This window comes from Hyperolius riggenbachi, chromosome 2, assembly GCF_040937935.1.
Source record: "Hyperolius riggenbachi isolate aHypRig1 chromosome 2, aHypRig1.pri, whole genome shotgun sequence".
Classification (NCBI taxonomy): Eukaryota; Metazoa; Chordata; class Amphibia; order Anura; family Hyperoliidae; genus Hyperolius; species Hyperolius riggenbachi.
In genome coordinates, this window is record NC_090647.1 from 570201260 (window position 1) to 570222380 (window position 21121).

Consider the following 21121-nt stretch of genomic DNA (forward strand, 5'->3'; position numbering starts at 1 on the left):
GATTCTTCAGATCGTATTGCCTGAAAACAGAGGTGCTGCTAGGTCCAATCAAACCTAAACGATCTATCATTTCCTTAAAGGGAACCCAAGGTGAGAGTTATATGGTGGCCGCCATATTTCTTTCTTTCTAAGCAATGCCAGTTGTCTGGCTGTCCTGCTGATCCTCTGCCTCTAATACTTTTAGCCATAGCCCCTGAACAAGCATGCAGCAGATCAGGTGTTTCTGACATTATTGTCAGATCTGACAAGATTAGCTGCATGCTTGTTTCTGATGTAACTCAGACACAACTGCAGCCAAATAGACCAGCATGGGTGCCAGGCAACTGGTATTATTTAACAGGAAATAAATATGGCAGCCTCCATATTTGTCTCACTTCAGTTGTCCTTTAAGTTGACTTCGTGAAATAAATAGACTTTAGCACGATATTGTAATATTTTGAGTTTCACCTGTACGTTTCCCAGTGTCGGTGTCCTTCCCATCTGCAATCCACAGATCTGGACTCTCCCTGGCTGTTTGCTGTTGTTCTCCCCAGAACTCGGCAGCAGCACGTATGACCGATATCAGTCCTTTGGTTTTGGTTGAGTGTGTCTCCTACATACTACAGACTATAGGTGGCCATGAATAATCCAATCTTTTTAATCCAATTTTTACCAAATCTATGCAGTAGAAGGGTAAATTGAGTGACTGACTATATTGAATGGATAATTTAGGCAGTTACCTTCTATTACATAGAAATGGTAAGATTGGTTGAAAAAAATTGGATCATTAGTGGCCACCATAAGGCAGATCGGAGACACGTGGGAGCGATCTCGTGTCTCTGCGGTGGATATAATATAACGGTGAATCTTGGGAACGCCGTAACGTTATTCTGAATAAATGTCTCAATAACTGGATGTGGATTAATCGCTTTCTCTGGGCTTAAAAATCAATAAAGATATCGAGAAGCTAAGAAAGTTCGGGTGTGCGAGGGAGCGGCGAGCTTCTTCCCGTCTTCATATAGCGGTAAATCGCCCCCGAGGGTCCCGCCTGTGACTGCGACGTGCTGATGGAGGGCTTCTCATTACTTCCCTTCTTCCAAGAAGTAGTTAAATGTAATTTCCTGGCATGCGGGGGGTCCCGACTCGCAAGTACGCGGGCATGGCGATTAGGGGACGCTTCCAGAGAGATGCTGCGTGTAATTATCTGCACCGAGACCCCCGGATTACAAAGACGCCTGTTGTGTTCTCCTCCCTCCCCCACTTCCTTCTTCTGAGACCCCCAGACTCCATTGTATGTCTGCCTCTCGCTTCTGAGCCCCCCTCCCCTGTCCTCTGAGACCCCCAGATTTCATTATACCCTCCCCCACCTGGTTTCTGTGCTCCCCTCCCTCCCGTATCTGTCTTCCGAGACCCCCAGATTTTATTATACCCTCCCCCGCTTCTGTACCCCCTTACCCATATCCATCTTCTAAGACCCCCAAATTTCACTATACTCCCCCCCCCCCCCCCCCCCCCTCCTAGATTCTGTGCTCCTCTCCCTCCTGTATCTGTCTTCCGAGACCCCCAGATTTCATTATACCCTTCCCCGCTTCTGTGCCCCCCTACCCATATCCATCTTCTGAGACCCCCAGATTTCATGATGTCCTCCCCCCAGGATTCTGTGCTCCCCTGCCCTCCATCTCCTCCTCCTGAGACCCATTGTTGTGTCTCTCTCCCCCTCCACTCATATCATCTTTCTGAGACCCACAGATACGAATGTTATGTCTGTTCCCCTCTTTCTGCCCCCCCCCCTACCCCCCGACTTCTGTGAGCTTAGTGCCTCTGCCTCCCCCATATCCTCCTCTTCAGAATTGAGACCCCCAGATTTCCCAACCCCCTGCGCTCTCTGTCTGTACCTGTAGTGGCTCTGACATGACGTCAGGGATATTCTCCACTTGTGTTGCCGGTAACGTCACTGGCTACACTGGAAGCCCCCATGTCGCTCTATAGATGTGAGTCGCTTCGCTTGAGGAAGGGAGACACAGGCCTTCATATCTGTCTGTGATGCTGCGTACAAAGCCATGCAATGGAGAATACTCCTATCAGGTGAGGGAGTGAGGCAGTCACACACTTAAGGCTCATACACACATCAGACTATAGTCTTTGGAAAATAAAAGATCACAGACCAATCTTACCACCCTTCATGTAGTATGAGAGCCATACCTACACAGTCTATTCTATGGAGCTGAACTCCCCATCAGACAGAAATCTTACCCCCTTCCATGTAGTATGAGAGCCATACTCTACACAGTCTATTCTATGGAGCTGCGCTTCCCATCAGACAGAAATCTTACCCCCTTCCATGTAGTATGAGAGCCACACCTACACAGTCTATTCTATGGAGCTGCACTCCCCATCAGATAGAAATCTTACCCCCTTCCATGTAGTATGAGAGCCACACCTACACAGTCTATTCTATGGAGCTGCACTCCCCCTCAGACAGAGATCTTACCCCCTTCCATGTAGTATGAGAGCCATACCTACACAGTCTATTCTATGGAGCTGCACTCCCCATCAGACAGAAATCTTACCCCCTTCCATGTAGTATGAGAGCCATACTCTACACAGTCTACTCTATGGAGCTGCACTCCCCATCAGACAGAGATCTTACCCCCTTCCATGTAGTATGAGAGCCACACCTACACAGTCTATTCTATGGAGCTGCGCTCCCCATCAGACAGAAATCTTACCCCCTTCCATGTAGTATGAGAGCCATACTCTACACAGTCTTTTCTATGGAGCTGAACTCCCCATCAGAAAAAAATCTTTGCAAGATGCTGCACACACAGATGCTGTACAGACACAAAAGATCAGTATCTGCAAAAGATCTGTTCCTGCCAAAAATCCATTCCTGCAAATTGCATTCATAGTCTATGAGATCTGCAGATCATCATACACACATGATTTAACTCACATTCATCTGCAGATCAAGCAATCATCTGCAGATCTGAAAATCCATCCTGGTGGATCTGATCTGCAGATGAATGTCAGTTAAATCATGTGTGTATGATGATCTGCAGATCTCATAGACTATCATTGCAATTTGCAGGAATGGATTTTTGGCAGGAACAGATCTTTTGCAGATACTGATCTTTTGTGTCTGTACAGCATCTTGCAAAGATTTTTTTCTGATGGGGAGTTCAGCTCCATAGAATAGACTGTGTAGGTATGGCTCTCATACTACATGGAAGGGGGTAAGATCTCTGTCTGATGTGGAGTTCAGCTCCATAGAATAGACTGTGTAGGTGTGACTCTCATACTACATGGAAGGGGGTAAGATTTCTGTCTGATGGGGAGTGCAGCTCCATAGAATAGACTGTGTAGGTATGGCTCTCATACTACATGGAAGGGGGTAAGATCTCTGTCTGATGGGGAGTTCAGCTCCATAGAATAGACTGTGTAGGTATGGCTCTCATACTACATGGAAGGGGGTAAGATTTCTGTCTGATGGGGAGTGCAGCTCCATAGAATAGACTGTGTAGGTATGGCTCTCATACTACATGGAAGGGGGTAAGATTTCTGTCTGATGGGGAGTTCAGCTCCATAGAATAGACTGTGTAGGTATGGCTCTCATACTACATGGAGGGGGGTAAGATTTCTGTCTGATGGGGAGTGCAGCTCCATAGAATAGACTGTGTAGGTATGGCTCTCATACTACATGGAAGGGGGTAAAATTTCTGTCTGATGGGGAGTGCAGCTCCATAGAATAGACTGTGTAGTGTGGCTCTCATACTACATGGAAGGGGGTAAGATTTCTGTCTGATGGGGAGATCAGCTCCATAGAATAGACTGTGTAGGTGTGGCTCTCATACTACATGGAAGGGGGTAAGATTTCTGTCTGATGTGGAGTGCAGCTCCATAGAATAGACTGTGTAGGTGTGGCTCTCATACTACATGGAAGGGGGTAAGATTTCTGTCTGATGGGGAGTGCAGCTCCATAGAATAGACTGTGTAGGTGTGGCTCTCATACTACATGGAAGGGGGTAAGATTTCTGTCTGATGGGGAGTGCAGCTCCATAGAATAAGACTGTGTAGGTATGGCTCTCATACTACATGGAAGGGGGTAAGATTTCTGTCTGATGGGGAGTTCAGCTCCATAGAATAGACTGTGTAGGTGTGGCTCTCATACTACATGGAAGGGGGTAAGATCTCTGTCTGATGGGGAGTGCAGCTCCATAGAATAGACTGTGTAGGTGTGGCTCTCATACTACATGGAAGGGGGTAAGATCTCTGTCTGATGGGGAGTGCAGCTCCATAGAATAGACTGTGTAGGTATGGCTCTCATACTACATGGAAGGGGGTAAGATTTCTGTCTGATGGGGAGTTCAGCTCCATAGAATAGACTGTGTAGGTGTGGCTCTCATACTACATGGAAGGGGGTAAGATTTCTGTCTGATGGGGAGTTCAGCTCCATAGGATAGACTGTGTAGGTGTGGCTCTCATACTACATGGAAGGGTGGTAAGATTTCTGTCTGATGGGGAGTGCAGCTCCATAGAATAAGACTGTGTAGGTATGGCTCTCATACTACATGGAAGGGTGGTAAGATTTCTGTCTGATGGGGAGTGCAGCTCCATAGAATAAGACTGTGTAGGTGTGGCTCTCATACTACATGGAAGGGGGTAAGATTTCTGTCTGATGGGGAGTGCAGCTCCATAGAATAAGACTGTGTAGGTATGGCTCTCATACTACATGGAAGGGGGTAAGATTTCTGTCTGATGGGGAGTTCAGCTCCATAGAATAGACTGTGTAGGTGTGGCTCTCATACTACATGGAAGGGGGTAAGATTTCTGCCTGATGGGGAGTGCAGCTCCATAGAATAGACTGTGTAGGTGTGGCTCTCATACTACATGGAAGGGGGGTAAGAATCTCTATCTGATGGTGAGTGCAGCTCCATAGAATAGACTGTGTAGGTATGGCTCTCATACTACATGGAAGGGGGTAAGATTTCTGTCTGATGGGGAGTGCAGCTCCATAGAATAGACTGTGTAGGTGTGGCTCTCATACTACATGGAAGGGGGTAAGATTTCTGTCTGATGGGGAGTGCAGCTCCATAGAATAGACTGTGTAGGTGTGGCTCTCATACTACATAGAAGGGGGTAAGATTTCTGTCTGATGGGGAGTGCAGCTCCATAGAATAGACTGTGTAGGTATGGCTCTCATACTACATGGAAGGGGGTAAGATTTCTGTCTGATGGGGAGTGCAGCTCCATAGAATAGACTATGTAGAGTATGGCTCTCATACTACATGGAAGGGGGTAAGATTTCTGTCTGATGGGGAGTGCAGCTCCATAGAATAGACTGTGTAGGTGTGGCTCTCATACTACATGGAAGGGGGGTAAGATTTCTGTCTGATGGGGAGTGCAGCTCCATAGAATAGACTGTGTAGGTGTGGCTCTCATACTACATGGAAGGGGGTAAGATTTCTGTCTGATGGGGAGTGCAGCTCCATAGAATAGACTGTGTAGGTGTGGCTCTCATACTACATGGAGGGTGGTAAGATTTCTGTCTGATGGGGAGTGCAGCTCCATAGAATAGACTGTGTAGGTGTGGCTCTCATACTACATGGAAGGGGGTAAGATTTCTGTCTGATGGGGAGTGCAGCTCCATAGAATAGACTGTGTAGGTGTGGCTCTCATACTACATGGAAGGGTGTAAGATCTCTGTCTGATGGGGAGTGCAGCTCCATAGAATAGACTGTGTAGGTGTGGCTCTCATACTACATGGAAGGGTGTAAGATCTCTGTCTGATGGGGAGTGCAGCTCCATAGAATAGACTGTGTAGGTGTGGCTCTCATACTACATGGAAGGGGGTAAGATTTCTGTCTGATGGGGAGTGCAGCACCATAGAATAGACTGTGTAGGTGTGGCTCTCATACTACATGGAAGGGTGTAAGATCTCTGTCTGATGGGGAGTGCAGCTCCATAGAATAGACTGTGTAGGTGTGGCTCTCATACTACATGGAAGGGGGTAAGATTTCTGTCTGATGGGGAGTGCAGCTCCATAGACTAGACTGTGTAGGTGTGGCTCTCATACTACATGGATTGGGGTAAGATCTCTGTCTGATGGGGAGTGCAGCTCCATAGAATAGACTGTGTAGGTGTGGCTCTCATACTACATGGAAGGGGGTAAGATTTCTGTCTGATGGGGAGTGCAGCTCCATAGAATAGACTGTGTAGGTGTGGCTCTCATACTACATGGAAGGGGGTAAGATTTCTGTCTGATGGGGAGTGCAGCTCCATAGAATAGACTGTGTAGGTGTGGCTCTCATACTACATGGAAGGGGGTAAGATTTCTGTCTGATGGGGAGTGCAGCTCCATAGAATAGACTGTGTAGGTATGGCTCTCATACTACATGGAAGGGGGTAAGATCTCTGTCTGATGGGGAGTGCAGCTCCATAGAATAGACTGTGTAGGTGTGGCTCTCATACTACATGGAAGGGGGTAAGATTTCTGTCTGATGGGGAGTGCAGCTCCATAGAATAGACTGTGTAGGTGTGGCTCTCATACTACATGGAAGGGGGTAAGATCTCTGTCTGATGGGGAGTGCAGCTCCATAGAATAGACTGTGTAGGTGTGGCTCTCATACTACATGGAAGGGGGTAAGATCTCTGTCTGATGGGGAGTGCAGCTCCATAGAATAGACTGTGTAGGTGTGGCTCTCATACTACATGGAAGGGGGTAAGATTTCTGTCTGATAGGGAGTGCAGCTCCATAGAATAGACTGTGTAGGTGTGGCTCTCATACTACATGGAAGAGGGTAAGATTTCTGTCTGATGGGGAGTGCAGCTCCATAGAATAGACTGTGTAGGTGTGGCTCTCATACTACATGGAAGGGGGTAAGATTTCTGTCTGATGTGGAGTTCAGCTCCATAGAATAGACTGTTTAGGTGTGGCTCTCATACTACATGGAAGGGGGTAAGATCTCTGTCTGATGGGGAGTGCAGCTCCATAGAATAGACTGTGTAGGTATGGCTCTCATACTACATGGAAGGGGGTAAGATTTCTGTCTGATGGGGAGTGCAGCTCCATAGAATAGACTGTGTAGGTGTGGCTCTCATACTACATGGAAGGGGGTAAGATTTCTGTCTGATGGGGAGTGCAGCTCCATAGAATAGACTGTGTAGGTGTGGCTCTCATACTACATGGAAGGGGGTAAGATCTCTGTCTGATGGGGAGTGCAGCTCCATAGAATAGACTGTGTAGGTATGGCTCTCATACTACATGGAAGGGGGTAAGATTTCTGTCTGATGGGGAGTGCAGCTCCATAGAATAGACTGTGTAGGTGTGGCTCTCATACTACATGGAAGGGGGTAAGATTTCTGTCTGATGGGGAGTGCAGCTCCATAGAATAGACTGTGTAGGTGTGGCTCTCATACTACATGGAAGGGGGTAAGATTTCTGTCTGATGGGGAGTGCAGCTCCATAGAATAGACTGTGTAGGTATGGCTCTCATACTACATGGAAGGGGGTAAGATTTCTGTCTGATGGGGAGTGCAGCTCCATAGAATAGACTGTGTAGGTGTGGCTCTCATACTACATGGAAGGGGGTAAGATCTCTGTCTGATGGGGAGTGCAGCTCCATAGAATAGACTGTGTAGGTGTGGCTCTCATACTACACGGAAGGGGGTAAGATCTCTGTCTGATGGGGAGTTCAGCTCCATAGAATAGACTGTGTAGGTGTGGCTCTCATACTACATGGGAGGGGGTAAGATTTCTGTGTGATGGGGAGTGCAGCTGCATAGAATAGACTGTGTAGGTGTGGCTCTCATACTACATGGAAGGGGGTAAGATTTCTGTGTGATGGGGAGTGCAGCTCCATAGAATAGACTGTGTAGGTGTGGCTCTCATACTACATGGAAGGGGGTAAGATTTCTGTCTGATGGGGAGTGCAGCTCCATAGAATAGACTGTAGGTGTGGCTCTCATACTACATGGAAGGGGGTAAGATTTCTGTCTGATGGGGAGTGCAGCTCCATAGAATAGACTGTGTAGGTGTGGCTCTCATACTACATGGAAGGGGGTAAGATTTCTGTCTGATGGGGAGTGCAGCTCCATAGAATAGACTGTGTAGGTGTGGCTCTCATACTACATGGAAGGTGATAAGATTTCTGTCTGATGGGGAGTGCAGCTCCATAGAATAGACTGTGTAGGTGTGGCTCTCATACTACATGGAAGGTGATAAGATTTCTGTCTGATGGGGAGTGCAGCTCCATAGAATAGACTGTGTAGGTGTGGCTCTCATACTACATGGAAGGGGGTAAGATCTCTGTCTGATGGGGAGTGCAGCTCCATAGAATAGACTGTGTAGGTGTGGCTCTCATACTACATGGAAGGGGGTAAGATTTCTGTCTGATGGGGAGTGCAGCTCCATAGAATAGACTGTGTAGGTGTGGCTCTCATACTACATGGAAGGGGGTAAGATTGGTCTGTGATCTTTCATTTTCCAAAGACTATGGTCTGATGTGTGTATGTGGCCTTAGAATGCATCTTCGCTGATCCGAGTTCTAGTCTGATTCCCTCAGTCGTGAAATGCTTTTGAAACCAAAAACAAAATCTTGGGAATCCCCCTTGAGAAGATGGACTATTCCAAAACCTGTTGGTTCTGCCAGATTTTAACTGCTTACCTTTTTTTTTTTCCTTCTTAGCAGTCCTTTACAGGACACCCGAGGTGAAAATAAACTAATGAAATAAACAATTGTGTCTATCCTCCTTCTCCTAAAAATCATGTTTTAAGATATTCCACAGTTTTTATTTTATATGTAAATCTACTTTTTAAGTTTTTTGTTTGTTTGTTTGTTTGTTTGTTTTTTTACTGTTTTACTGTTTTTTGCTCAATGACACATTCATTGAAGTATGCCAGAGCTAAAATCTATGAACTATTGGCCCTTTGTATCCCTTTCCTGCTCTCAGATGCCAGGAAAGTGTTTTATAGTTGGAATCTCTTACCAATGAGGGTCACACTGTAGTCTGACCCAGTCCTGACTCACAGTAACGGCCACTTACATACCTGATGTTTAACTCTTTCAGACAGAGAAAGAAAAAAGGAATGCAGCCTAGTTATTAGTGTGCTTGGCACTGTACATACACATGTCTACCTCATCATGTCACATGTCACCTCGGGTGTCCTTTAATTGATTTCTTCTTCAGCAAAATAAATAAATATATATGTAATATTTGGTTGTCGACATTGTGTATGTGGCATCCAGCCTGCCGCAGTGATGTTTTTCTGATGCCCCTCAGACTCCTGACCCCCCCCCCCCCCCCCCCCCCCCCCCATATCCTCCCCTCCCCCAGACTTGTCATGAAGTGAAGATTAGGGGCTCCCTGTGGCTTTGCACGTGTTTTGTGCCCCCCAGTGCCCATAAATATTTAATGGGCCACTTTGTGCTGGTGGTCCCTGGAGGGTTGGCGGGACATAGCAGGGGGCAGATGGTGGAGAGCGGAGGAGGGGGGAGGGCAGAGTATATACCTCCATATTCCTGTATACCAGCGCTGGGTGACATCTATGGCTGGCGGGTGACGCTGGGGACACCGTGACTCTAATTCCTGAGTAATCATCACAGTGGCACCGATCTCTCCTCCACACTGTGTACGTTATTATTACAACAGCCGGTATGTACAGTATTATTATATAACAGCCGGTATGTATGTTATTAATGATCTATATATAACAGCCGGTTTCTACCTTATTATTAATGATCTACATTTAACCGCCGCCTGCTGCTGTGCTGAACAAACATACCAACGTGGATGAATAATAAGGATTATAACACAAGTATATAGATTACATGCAGGAGAGGGTGCTCGCCCCATGAGCTTACAGTCTAGGGGGAGGGGGGTACAGAGGGGTAATAAGCAGCATATCAGGCAGGAGAGACTATCATTATCTGCAGGAGAGGGTGCTCGCCCCATGAGCTTACAGTCTAGGGGGAGGGGGGTACAGAGGGGGTAATAAGCAGCATATCGGGCAGGAGAGAATAATCTGTAGTAACTATTTATCAGCATATCATTATCTCTTCTCAGCAGCTCATCTGTAACACAAACATAACATGAGTAATATGGAAAGTACCAAGATATACATTCCATTCATAACTGATCCTATCATTTATTGTGTGTGTGTGTGTGTGTACAGTGTGTGTACAGTGTGTGTGTGTGTGTGTGTGTGTATAGTGCAGTATGTGTGTATCAGTGTGTGTATAGCGCAGTGTTTATAGTACAGTATATGTGTGTGTTTGTGTATACCGCAGTGTGTTTATAGTGCAGTTTGTGTGTGTGTGTGTATAGTGCAGTGTGTGTGTGTGTATAGTGCAGTATGTGTGCATCAGTGTGTGTGTAGCGCAGTGTGTTTATAGTGCAGTATGTATGTGTGTACACATCAGTTTATGTGTGTGTATAGCGCAGTGTGTGTGTGTATAGCGCAGTATGTGTATTGTGCAGTATGATGTGTGTGTGTGTGTGTGTGTGTGTACATAAGTGTGTATAGCGCAGTATATGTATAGTACAGTGTGTGTGTGTATGTACGTCAGTGTGTGTGTATAGTTCAGTATGTTGTGTATGTATAGCAAAGTGTGTGTGTGTGTGTCCGTCAGTGTATGTATAGCCCAATATGTGTGTACGTCAGTGTGTGTATAGTTCAGTATGTTGTGTATGTATAGCACAGTGTGTGTGTGTGTGTACGTCAGTGTATGTATAGCACAATATGTGTCTACGTCAATGTGTGTATGTATAGCGCAGTATGTGTAGTGTGCAGTATGTATGTGTGTGTGTATAAAGCAATGTGTGAATAGTGCAGTGTGTGTGTATAGTGCAGTATGTGTGTGTACATCAGTGTGTGTGTAAAGCAATGTGTGTATAGTGCAGTGTGTGTATAGTGCAGTATATGTATAGTACAGTGTGTGTGTATGTACGTCAGTGTGTGTGTATAGTTCAGTATGTTGTGTATGTATAGCAAAGTGTGTGTGTGTGTGTCCGTCAGTGTATGTATAGCCCAATATGTGTGTACGTCAGTGTGTGTATAGTTCAGTATGTTGTGTATGTATAGCACAGTGTGTGTGTGTGTGTACGTCAGTGTATGTATAGCACAATATGTGTCTACGTCAATGTGTGTATGTATAGCGCAGTATGTGTAGTGTGCAGTATGTATGTGTGTGTGTATAAAGCAATGTGTGAATAGTGCAGTGTGTGTGTATAGTGCAGTATGTGTGTGTACATCAGTGTGTGTGTAAAGCAATGTGTGTATAGCGCAGTGTGTGTATAGTGCAGTATATGTGCGTGTGTGTGTGTAAAGCAGTGTGTGTGTATAGTGCAGTATGTGTGTGTACATCAGTCTGTGTGTGTAAAGCAGTGTGTGTATAGCACAGTATGTGTGTACGTCAGTGTGTGTATAGTGCAGTATGTGTGTGTATAGTGCAGTATGTGTGTGTATAGTGCAGTATGTGTGTGTATAGTGCAGTATGTGTGTGTATAGCGCAGTGTGTGTGTGTGTGTATCAGTGTGTGTGTATCAGTGTGTGTGTGTGTATATCAGTGTGTGTGTGTGTGTGTGTGTGTGTGTGTGTGTGTGTATATCAGTGTGTGTGTGTATATCAGTGTGTGTGTGTATATCAGTGTGTGTGTGTATATCAGTGTGTGTGTGTGTGTGTGTGTGTGTGTGTGTGTGTGTATATATCAGTGTGTGTGTGTGTGTGTGTATATCAGTGTGTGTATAGTGCAGTGTGTGTGTGTGTGTGTGTGTGTATATATCAGTGTGTGTAGCGCAGTGTGTGTGTGTGTAGCGCAGTGTGTGTGTGTGTGTGTACATCAGTGTGTGTGTGTGTGTGTGTGTGTGTGTGTGTGTGTGTGTGTATAGCGCAGTGTGTTTATAGTGCAGTATGTGTGTACATCAGTGTGTGTATAGCGCAGTGTGTGTATCGCTGCTCCTCTCCCAGGCTGGCACACACACACATTCTGAGCACAGTGCGGCCTCCTCCTGGCACACATCTGTCTGGGCGCTGCCAGTTGGCACGCGGTGGGTGCAGCACGCCAGCTCTGGACGGGGTAGCGCTCTCTGTTGTCTCATTACAGTTAATGGGCTGCTTCTGCCCAGAGTGTGGCGGGCATCGGGCAGACGGCTGGCCTGAGGGTACTACCTCCCTGGCAGGGAAGGAGTTAAGCGGCATTTGCCCAGCGCACAGCTCCCCCCCCCCCCACCTCCTCTGCTTGTGAAAGGAAAATGAATAGACAGTATTACAGCAGATTATATCCAGACCCACCTGCCATACAGCCAGCCTCATCTAATCTCACCTCTGCTCCTGTGTTCCCTCCCCCACCTGCCTGCTGGTATAACCCCTCCCCCACCTGCCTGCTGGTATAACCCCTCCCCCACCTGCCTGCTGGTATAACCCCTCCCCCACCTGCCTGCTGGTATAACTCATCCCCACCTGTCTGCTGGTATAACCCCTCTCCCACCTGCCTGCTGGTATAACCCCTCCCCCACCTGCCTGCTGGTATAACCCCTCCCCCACCTGCCTGCTGGTATAACCCCTCCCCCACCTGTCTGCTGGTATAACCCCTCCCCCACCTGTCTGCTGGTATAACCCCTCCCCCACCTGTCTGCTGGTATAGCCCCCTCCCCACCTGTCTGCTGGTATAGCCCCCTCCCCCACCTGTCTGCTGGTATAGCCCCCTCCCCCACCTGTCTGCTGGTATAACCCCCTCCCCCACCTGTCTGCTGGTATAACCCCCTCCCCCACCTGTCTGCTGGTATAACCCCCTCCCCCACCTGTCTGCTGGTATAACCCCTCCCCACCTGTCTGCTGGTATAACCCCTCCCCACCTCACCTCGCCTGCTGGTATAACCCCTCCCCACCTCACCTGCCTGCTGGTATAACCCCTCCCCACCTCACCTGCCTGCTGGTATAACCTCTCCCCCCACCTGTCTGCTAATATTACTCCCCCACATTACCCTCCCCCTACCTGGATGTGGGGTTATTGGGGTTCATACAATATGTAACATGCATTGACTCAGTATCACGATGTGCCATCTGTCTTGTCTCTCTGCAGTTATCCCGGATACTCTGGTGGTCTCCTCTACCCCCCAGACTATACAGAAAGTGGAGGGGGGCTCCCTGCAGTTGTCCTGCGATGTCTCTCGCTCCTCCGCTCAGCACACCCACCTCTCTGTGTCCTGGTACCGGCAGACTGGAGAATCCCTGGAGGAGGTCCTCTCTCTGACGAGGGCGTTTACTCTGCAGCCTGGACCCGCCTACGCGCATCGCTTCTCCTCAGGGGACGTCCGTCTGGAGAAAATCGGGAACACCACTTTCCGTTTGGCCTTGTTTAACCTGCAGACCTCGGACCGGGGGGAGTTCTACTGCCAGGGCACAGAGTGGATTGAGGACCCCGACGGATCCTGGTTTGCCATGACAACCAAGCGGTCCCAGGGGTCAGAGGTCACCGTGCAGCCCACTGGTAAGAACTTCCTGTGCTTTTTAATGGCTTTTATTTAACCCACTTGTACTTCCTATGAATAACACAACATAATCGCACTACTGTGTTCAGCATGCGATCACTAGACACTACTTCCTACTCAGTGTCTGGTGAAGTCCTAATGATAAGAAACGGAGAGGGAGAATTTATAGTGAGGGAGTGGTGAGCAGGGGAGGGGCCAGATTAGAGGAAGAGCTGGAATTAGGAGCAGAGGAGAGGCGGGTATTAGTTGGAGGAGGGGCTGGCTTAGGAGCAGAGGAGAAGCTGGGATTAGGTGCAGAGCGGAGAAGGGACAGTATCAGGTGCAGAGTGGAGGATGGACAGGATTTAGTTGGAGGAGGGGCCGGATTAGGTGCTGAGCAGAGCAGGAGCTGGGATTAGGTGCTCAGCGGAGGAGGGGCAGGTATTAGATGGAGGAGGGGCAAGATTAGGTGCGCAGTTTAGGAGGTGCAGGTATTAGGTGGAGGCCGGGCCGTATTAGGTGCACACAGTAGAAGGGGTAGGATTATGTGCACAGTGGATGAGGGGCGGGATTAGGTGCACAGAGGAGGAAGGGCAGGTATTAGGTGGAGGAGGGGCGGGATTAGGTGCACAGAGGAAGAGGGGCAGGTATTAGGTGGAGGGGTGGGATTAGGTGCACAGAGGAGGAGGGGTGGGGATTAGGTGCACAGAGGAGGAGGGGTGGGATTAGGTGCACAGAGGAGGAGGGGTGGGATTAGGTGCACAGAGGAGGAGGGGTGGGATTAGGTGCACAGAGGAGGAGGGGTGGGATTAGGTGCACAGAGGAGGAGGGGTGGGATTAGGTGCACAGAGGAGGAGGGGTGGGATTAGGTGCACAGAGGAGGAGGGGTGGGATTAGGTGCACAGAGGAGGAGGGGTGGGATTAGGTGCACAGAGGAGGAGGGGCGGGATTAGGTGCACAGAGGAGGAGGGGCGGGATTAGGTGCACAGAGGAGGAGGGGCGGGATTAGGTGCACAGAGGAGGAGGGGCGGGATTAGGTGCACAGAGGAGGAGGGGCGGGATTAGGTGCACAGAGGAGGAGGGGCGGGATTAGGTGCACAGAGGAGGAGGGGCGGGTATTAGGTGGAGGAGCTGTGGGATTAGGTGCATAGTGGAGGAGGAGCAGGTGTTAGGTGGAGAAGGGGCGGGATTAGGTGGAGGAGGGGTGGGATTAGGTGCACAGAGGAGGAGGGGCAGGTATTAGGTGGAGGAGGGGTGGGATTAGGTGCACAGCGGAGGAGGGGCAGGTATTTGGAGACGGAGGGGCAGGATTAGTTGCGCACACAGGAGGAAGGGCAAGTATTAGGTGGAGGAGGGTCGGCAGTAGGTGCAGAGCGGAGGAGGAGCCATCCTTCTCTGACCCTGATCCCTCCATCCTCCTTGTAGTCTCTTCTCCTGCATCGTTCTGTGATCCTGATCCCTCTATCGGTCCTCTCTCTTCCTCTTGCAGATAAGGAGTTCAATGTGCGCCTGGACACTGACCGCCGGAGCTACAGTGCAGGGGAGACCGCAGAGCTCAGATGCATCATTGATGCGCAGAATGCAGGTGACCGCATGTTCGCCGTCTCCTGGGCCTTCAACAGTTCCCTGATCGCCAGCCTGAGCCACAGCGGCGTGCCGTCCCTGACCGGAGAGTACAGCCAGCGAGAGAGCCGCGGGGAACTGCGAGTCGCCAAGGACAGCGACAACACCTTCTCCTTGAAGATCTTCCGGCTGCGACCAGAGGACAGCGGCAAATACAACTGCCGAGTGACGGAGAGAGAGCGATCGGCGTCCGGAGAGATGACCGACCGCGAGAGCAAGAGACCGAAGAATATCCCCATCTCAGTGCTGCCGCTCAGTAAGTGTGTGTGGGGACATATAATGTATGTATGGAACGCGTACGTCATGTATGTGGCATTACGTGTAGCCTGAAAGAGCAGACGAGCTCACCGCAGAATGTTCACACTCTTCCGTCTTCCCCATACTTTATTTCTGCTGGATGTGGTTCACCTGTATGGGAGCATCCACTTATCTGGCGATGTCAGCACTAGGCGCAGAGCAGGGAGAGTCCACAACATTTTTAGCCTGCTAAGTCGCATGAGTAATGTTTTTAAATACTACCTCAGGACATAAAAATAAGTTACTGCACTCCCCTCTCTACAAAATCCTGGATAACACTGATTATTCTTCTGAGCTTATAAAAAGGCTACAGAGTTGAAAAGGAATGACAGCAAACCCCCCCTCCTCCCCCCCCCAGGGAATTCAACTGCAGGACTCGAGAGTAAACGTGTAAAATAAACATTGCAGGAGAAGAGAGAGGCAGCAGAGAGTAAAGTATAGAGTCTTTGCCTGATATAGGATGAAAGCAGATTAACTGTTTTAATAAACAGGAGAGATTTCCAAATAAAATGTGCGTTTAATGTACATTAGAACAGTTTAAATTAAAGCTATAATAAATGAAAATTGATAAATAGTGTTTTTTTTTTCATTTTTTTTCTATATTTTCCCCTGTTAAATGCCTAGAAAATAAGGTAATTACTAAAAAAAAAAAAAAAAAAAGCCACAAAAAAAGCCTGATTTGTAAATTTGTCCTAAAAAAACAAAAACCTATATAAATCATTTAGGTGTGATAGGTAGTGATAAAGTTATTGCCAAAGTAATCAGAGCTGCGCTGAACTGTGAAAACAAGTTCAGTGGTGAAGTTTTTAATCACATTCTCTCCTGACCCAGGTTGAAATAGAACTAATCAAAGCCTTGAGCTGCCAATTAAAGGACCAATCGAGCGAAAAAAGTAAGCAGTTAAAATCTGAAAGAACGGACAGTTTTTGGACTAGTCCATCTCCTCATAGGGGATTCTCAGGGTTTTCTTTGTTTACAGAAGCATTTCCTGAAGGGTGGCAGTTTACCTGCCAAAATAGTAAGATAGCAGCCAGCCTCCCTACTGGCTTGCACAACATTTTGTCAGTTAGACTTTGCAACTGCTGTTCAGCCAATGCTTTTCAAAACAAAGAAAACCCTGAGAATTCCTCACGAGGAGATGGACTAGCCCAAAACCTGTTCTGTCAGACTTTAACTGACTACTTTTTCGTGATAATGGTCCTTTTAATGAACCAACTCCCAGCTAAGTGATTGGCAACTGCTACAGTTTTTTTTTTTTTTTTTTGGCTCGATTTTATTTGTTTGTTTATTTGTTGAATGTGGAGAATTAGAAGATCTTATTGCACTTCTGCACAGGCCTTTGACTGATGTTGATATGGTTTTGTATGTATCCCATCTGCTCTCCGTGTCACTAACTCTGTTTTCCGCTGGGCAGGGACATCTCTTACCGTCACCGTGTTGGCCAACTCCAGCTCTGTCCTGGAGGGATCCCGCATCAGCCTGACCTGCTCGGTGGCCTCGCTGGCCGGACCCCACAGCCGGATCTCGGCATCGTGGCACCTGCAGGACAAGCAGGGCCGCCAGAGGGAGGTGATCCAGCAGGACCGCGACGGCGTCACATGGGCCAGCCAGACGTACAGAGACCGGGCGGGCTCCGGGGCCCTGCAGATGATCAGGGCGGGCTCCGACACCTTCACCCTGGTGATAGAAGGCAGCCAGCGACCGGACGCAGGATCCTATGAGTGCCGCGTGGCAGAGTGGGTGCCCGCCTCCGATGGGGAGTGGCTTATGCTGGGAGAAAGGTCCGCCCAGACCAGCGTGGACGTTACCTCCTTGGGTGAGTTAAAGAGGCCCTGTAGTGACAAATAGTAGACTGCAATAAATGACACACAGTAGCAGCGTTAGAGTCGCACTCCTGAGGTGCTGGACCATAATGGTGGCGAATCAAATCATCCAGGAGGTCCGAGCGCTCAGATGCAGAATAAAGCTTTAGTTTCTTCACATATCCTGACAACAGTCCATTCACAAAAACAACAACTGTTTCGTGGACAGAGCAGGTCCCTTTGTCAAGGTATCCGAACAGAAGGATAATCTGGCAAGCGATCTCCCCCAGTGTGAACGCGGCCTTATGCTAGCTACACACAATGAGATTTACTGTCAGATCAATTATTTCCGACAGGTCTGAACTGATTTCTGATTGATTTTCCGTTCGCTTCTATGGAAATTCGATCGGAAATCAGATCACACCTGTTGGAAATCATTCTGACATTTTATGGTGCGTACACAAGTCTGATTTTTATGCCCAAACCAGACGTTTGAACGACTTGTCATTCAAACAAAAAGTCGTTCAGACTCCTTGTACACACAGATGACAAAACGTCTGATATGCAAATTACTAGTTAATTTACATGTCGTTTGACTGGTCAGTGGAACAATACACCAGATCAAAAGACTGATCAAACCGCTTTATTAAATGGCAATTACTTATACAAACAACTCCCAGACGCTTGTACACATGTACGGACCTAACTGTCGTTTGAACGACAGTTAAGGGGCCCATACACTGGTCGATTTCAGCCACCGGTCGATCAGAAATCGATACGATACTATCAAATTCTCCATTCGATCGATTTGCTGCCAATTTTGATCGATTTCGATGAATTTGATCTATCTGACAGGATGGAAGATCTAGGTCGATGTGTTGCGGGCAGCAGATCGATGGCCCATAGAGTAGCATTGGATCTAATGGTCCAATAATGCATTTAGATCGATTTTCAATAGATATCATTCTGAAATCTATTGGAAATCTGTTCCTTGTGTGTGGGACACATCAGATAGATTCCTGTCAGATTCGACTTGACAAGCATCTGCCAGAAATCTATCTGATGGTCGAATCTGCTGCAAATCTATAAGTGTATGGCCACCTTTAGCGCACGGATCTGCCGAGCGGATCAGTCAAAACTGCTGCTATCAGTCTAACTATCTAATCTACACACGCCAAACTGTCGTTTAAACGACAAGTCGTTAAAAAAAAAAAAAAATCAGACGTACGTGCCTAATCCTGAGAATACACGTTACGTTTTTTGCGGAGAATCGTTTCTATGGAGGCCTTCGATGATAAAATTCCGCCATGTTCGATTCGCCGCTCGATTCTGTTTCGCTCGATTTCTCTTAGAAGTGAATGGAAAACAAGATAAGAAAAATTAGTGAAAGATAAGACTCGTGCGGAGAATCGAACGCGAAAAACGTAACGTGTATTCCCAGCATTAAATCTGTTAGAAAATTGCATTGTGTGTAGCAGGCATGTGTGTCAGTGCTCAGTCAGATGGTTGGAGCGTGTAGCCGGATATTAGCATACAATGGGCAGTGCTGTGTGTGATGTTTGTACAGCTGAAGTCACCTCTTGTGTAGCTGAGTCTCAGCTTGTTATCACTGAAGAGAGGCTGGTGTCACATGACCGGCTGGTGTCACATGACCAGCTGGTTCCAGTACGATCCCGCTCTGCCACATTTCCTATAGAAGTATGCTGCTGCAGTAAATACACCAAATATCTCCTCTTCCACACCTCCTACACTCCCCAAAATTTCAGGGTAGGGAGGGGACCCCCCGAACTACCTCTGTGCCAAATTGCAGCCCCCGAGCCCCGCTGGTTCCTGAGATAGGTTGCAGAAACCTATCTCTGGAACCAGCAGGACTCGGGGGGATGCAATTTGACACAGAGGTAGTTCAGGGGGTCCCCTCCCTACCCTGAAATTTTGGGGAGTGTAGGTGTGGCAGCGGAGATATTGCACGGGGGTTCTATAAGTTCCCACTGAGCGGCATGACAGGCAGTGAGGAGCTTCCGGGCAGCAGCATCAGAGATTACACCGGCTTATCACCTCCAGCCCCGGAACCAGCATGTGTGATAGGCAGTGAGGAGCTTCCGGGCAGCAGCATCAGAGATTACACCGGCTCATCACCTCCAGCCCCGGAACCAGCATGTGTGAAAGGCAGTGAGGAGCTTCCGGGCAGCAGCATCAGATTACACCAGCTCATCACCTCCAGCCCCGGAACCAGCATGTGTGAAAGGCAGTGAGGAGCTTCCGGGCAGCAGCATCAGATTACACCGGCTTTTGTTCTCGCTTTTTTACAGGCTGCAGACTGGGGGCTCATCACACAGGCGGTTTCCTGGGGGCTTATCACAGGAGCGGATTTCTGGGGGCTGACCCCGCGGGCGTATTGCCGGGGGGCTCACCCCGCCGGCGTATTGCCGGGGGGCTCACCCCGCCGGCGTATTGCCGGGGGGCTCACCCCGCCGGCGTATTGCCGGGGGCATTAATATCCATGGTGTGCAGTCAGACTTTCAGAGGTCTAATGGGCATAATGTAATGTGAAGCTGTCCGATTTCTGGAATCGTGCTAGTTCCAGGGTACTGCATGCTGACTAGAGATGATGATTCTGCCTCACAGTTTCTTCCAGGAATCTGGCGGCTGTGATGATGCTACAAATACCACATGTTCTCTTTATAGTCATGTGACAATGAAAGACGTGTACATCGGTATCACTCTACATATCTGACTGTAACTGTACATGTCTGGTCTGTATCGCTGTATGTGTCTGACGTCTATGTACATGTCTGGTCTGTATCTGACATCTATGTACATATCTGGTCTGTATGACTGTACATTTCTGGTCTGTATCGCTGTATGTGTCTGACGTCTGTGTACATGTCTGGTCTGTATCGCTGTATGTGTCCGACATCTATGTACAATCTGATTGGTCTGTCCTTTCTCTTGCAGAGGCGGGCTTTGCTGTGACGGCCATCTCTCGGACCCCCGGAGTCTCTTACTACGACTCGTTTGACCTGCAGTGCATCCTGAAGCCACATTACCCCTCCTGGGTGGGGGTGTCGGTGACGTGGCGCTTCCAGCCTGTGGGCGGAGGGGAAACGCATGAGCTGGTGACCTTTAGCCACTCGGGGGGAGTCCAGTGGGGGGAGCGGGCTGGAAATTTCCGGGGGCGGAGCATTGTGGAGAAGGCGGATTCCAGCCACAACGTGCGTCTGAGCGTCAGTCGGGCCAGTGACTCGGAGGCGGGCAAGTACCAGTGTGTGGCCGAACTGTGGAGGAGGGAATACAACGGGAGCTGGAGCCGCCTGGCGGAGAGGGCGTCCAACCTGCTGGAGATCCGCGTCCAGCGACCAGGTGAGCACGCTGCACCGCCGCGGGGCTGTGACTACATGACATAGGGCTGTGCTGGGGTCACATGACATAGGGCTGTGCTGGGGTCACATGACATAGGGCTGTGCTGGGATCACATGACATAGGGCTGTGCTGGGGTCACATGACATAGGGCTGTGCTGGGGTCACATGACATAGGGCTGTGCTGGGGTCACATGACATAGGGCTGTGCTGGGGTCACATGACATAGGGCTGTGCTGGGGTCACATGACATAGGGCTGTGCTGGGGTCACATGACATAGGGCTAGGCTGGGGTCACAGTCACATGACATTGTGGGGTCGCATGACATTGTGCTAGGCTGGGGTCACAGTCACATGACATTGTGGGATCACATGACGTTGTGCTAGGCTGGGGTCACATGACATTGTGGGGTCACATGACATTGTGCTATGCTGGAATCATATGATATTGTGCCATGGTGGGTTGGTCACATGGGCGTATACCTGGGAACTGTACTTTGTTGTGGGGGAGCTGTGCTGTGTTGGGGGGGGTGCTGTATCGCGCTGTATTGTGCTGGGGGCACTTGAGTAGAATTGTTTTGGGGGGCGTTGTACTG

General features: G+C 48.7%; 1 protein-coding gene across 2 annotated transcripts in view; it reads left to right on the top strand.

Annotated features, from left to right (window-relative positions):
• LOC137547431 (immunoglobulin superfamily member 3-like) overlaps positions 1-21121 on the top strand; it is an 86773-nt gene that overhangs the window by 40370 nt on the left and 25282 nt on the right. For both annotated transcript variants that reach the window (XM_068271014.1, XM_068271015.1), the window contains exons 4-7: positions 13059-13466; positions 14936-15325; positions 16781-17182; positions 20124-20528. In XM_068271014.1, coding sequence (XP_068127115.1) covers positions 13059-13466; positions 14936-15325; positions 16781-17182; positions 20124-20528 — 1605 coding nt within the window. The remainder of the gene's footprint in view (positions 1-13058; positions 13467-14935; positions 15326-16780; positions 17183-20123; positions 20529-21121) is intronic.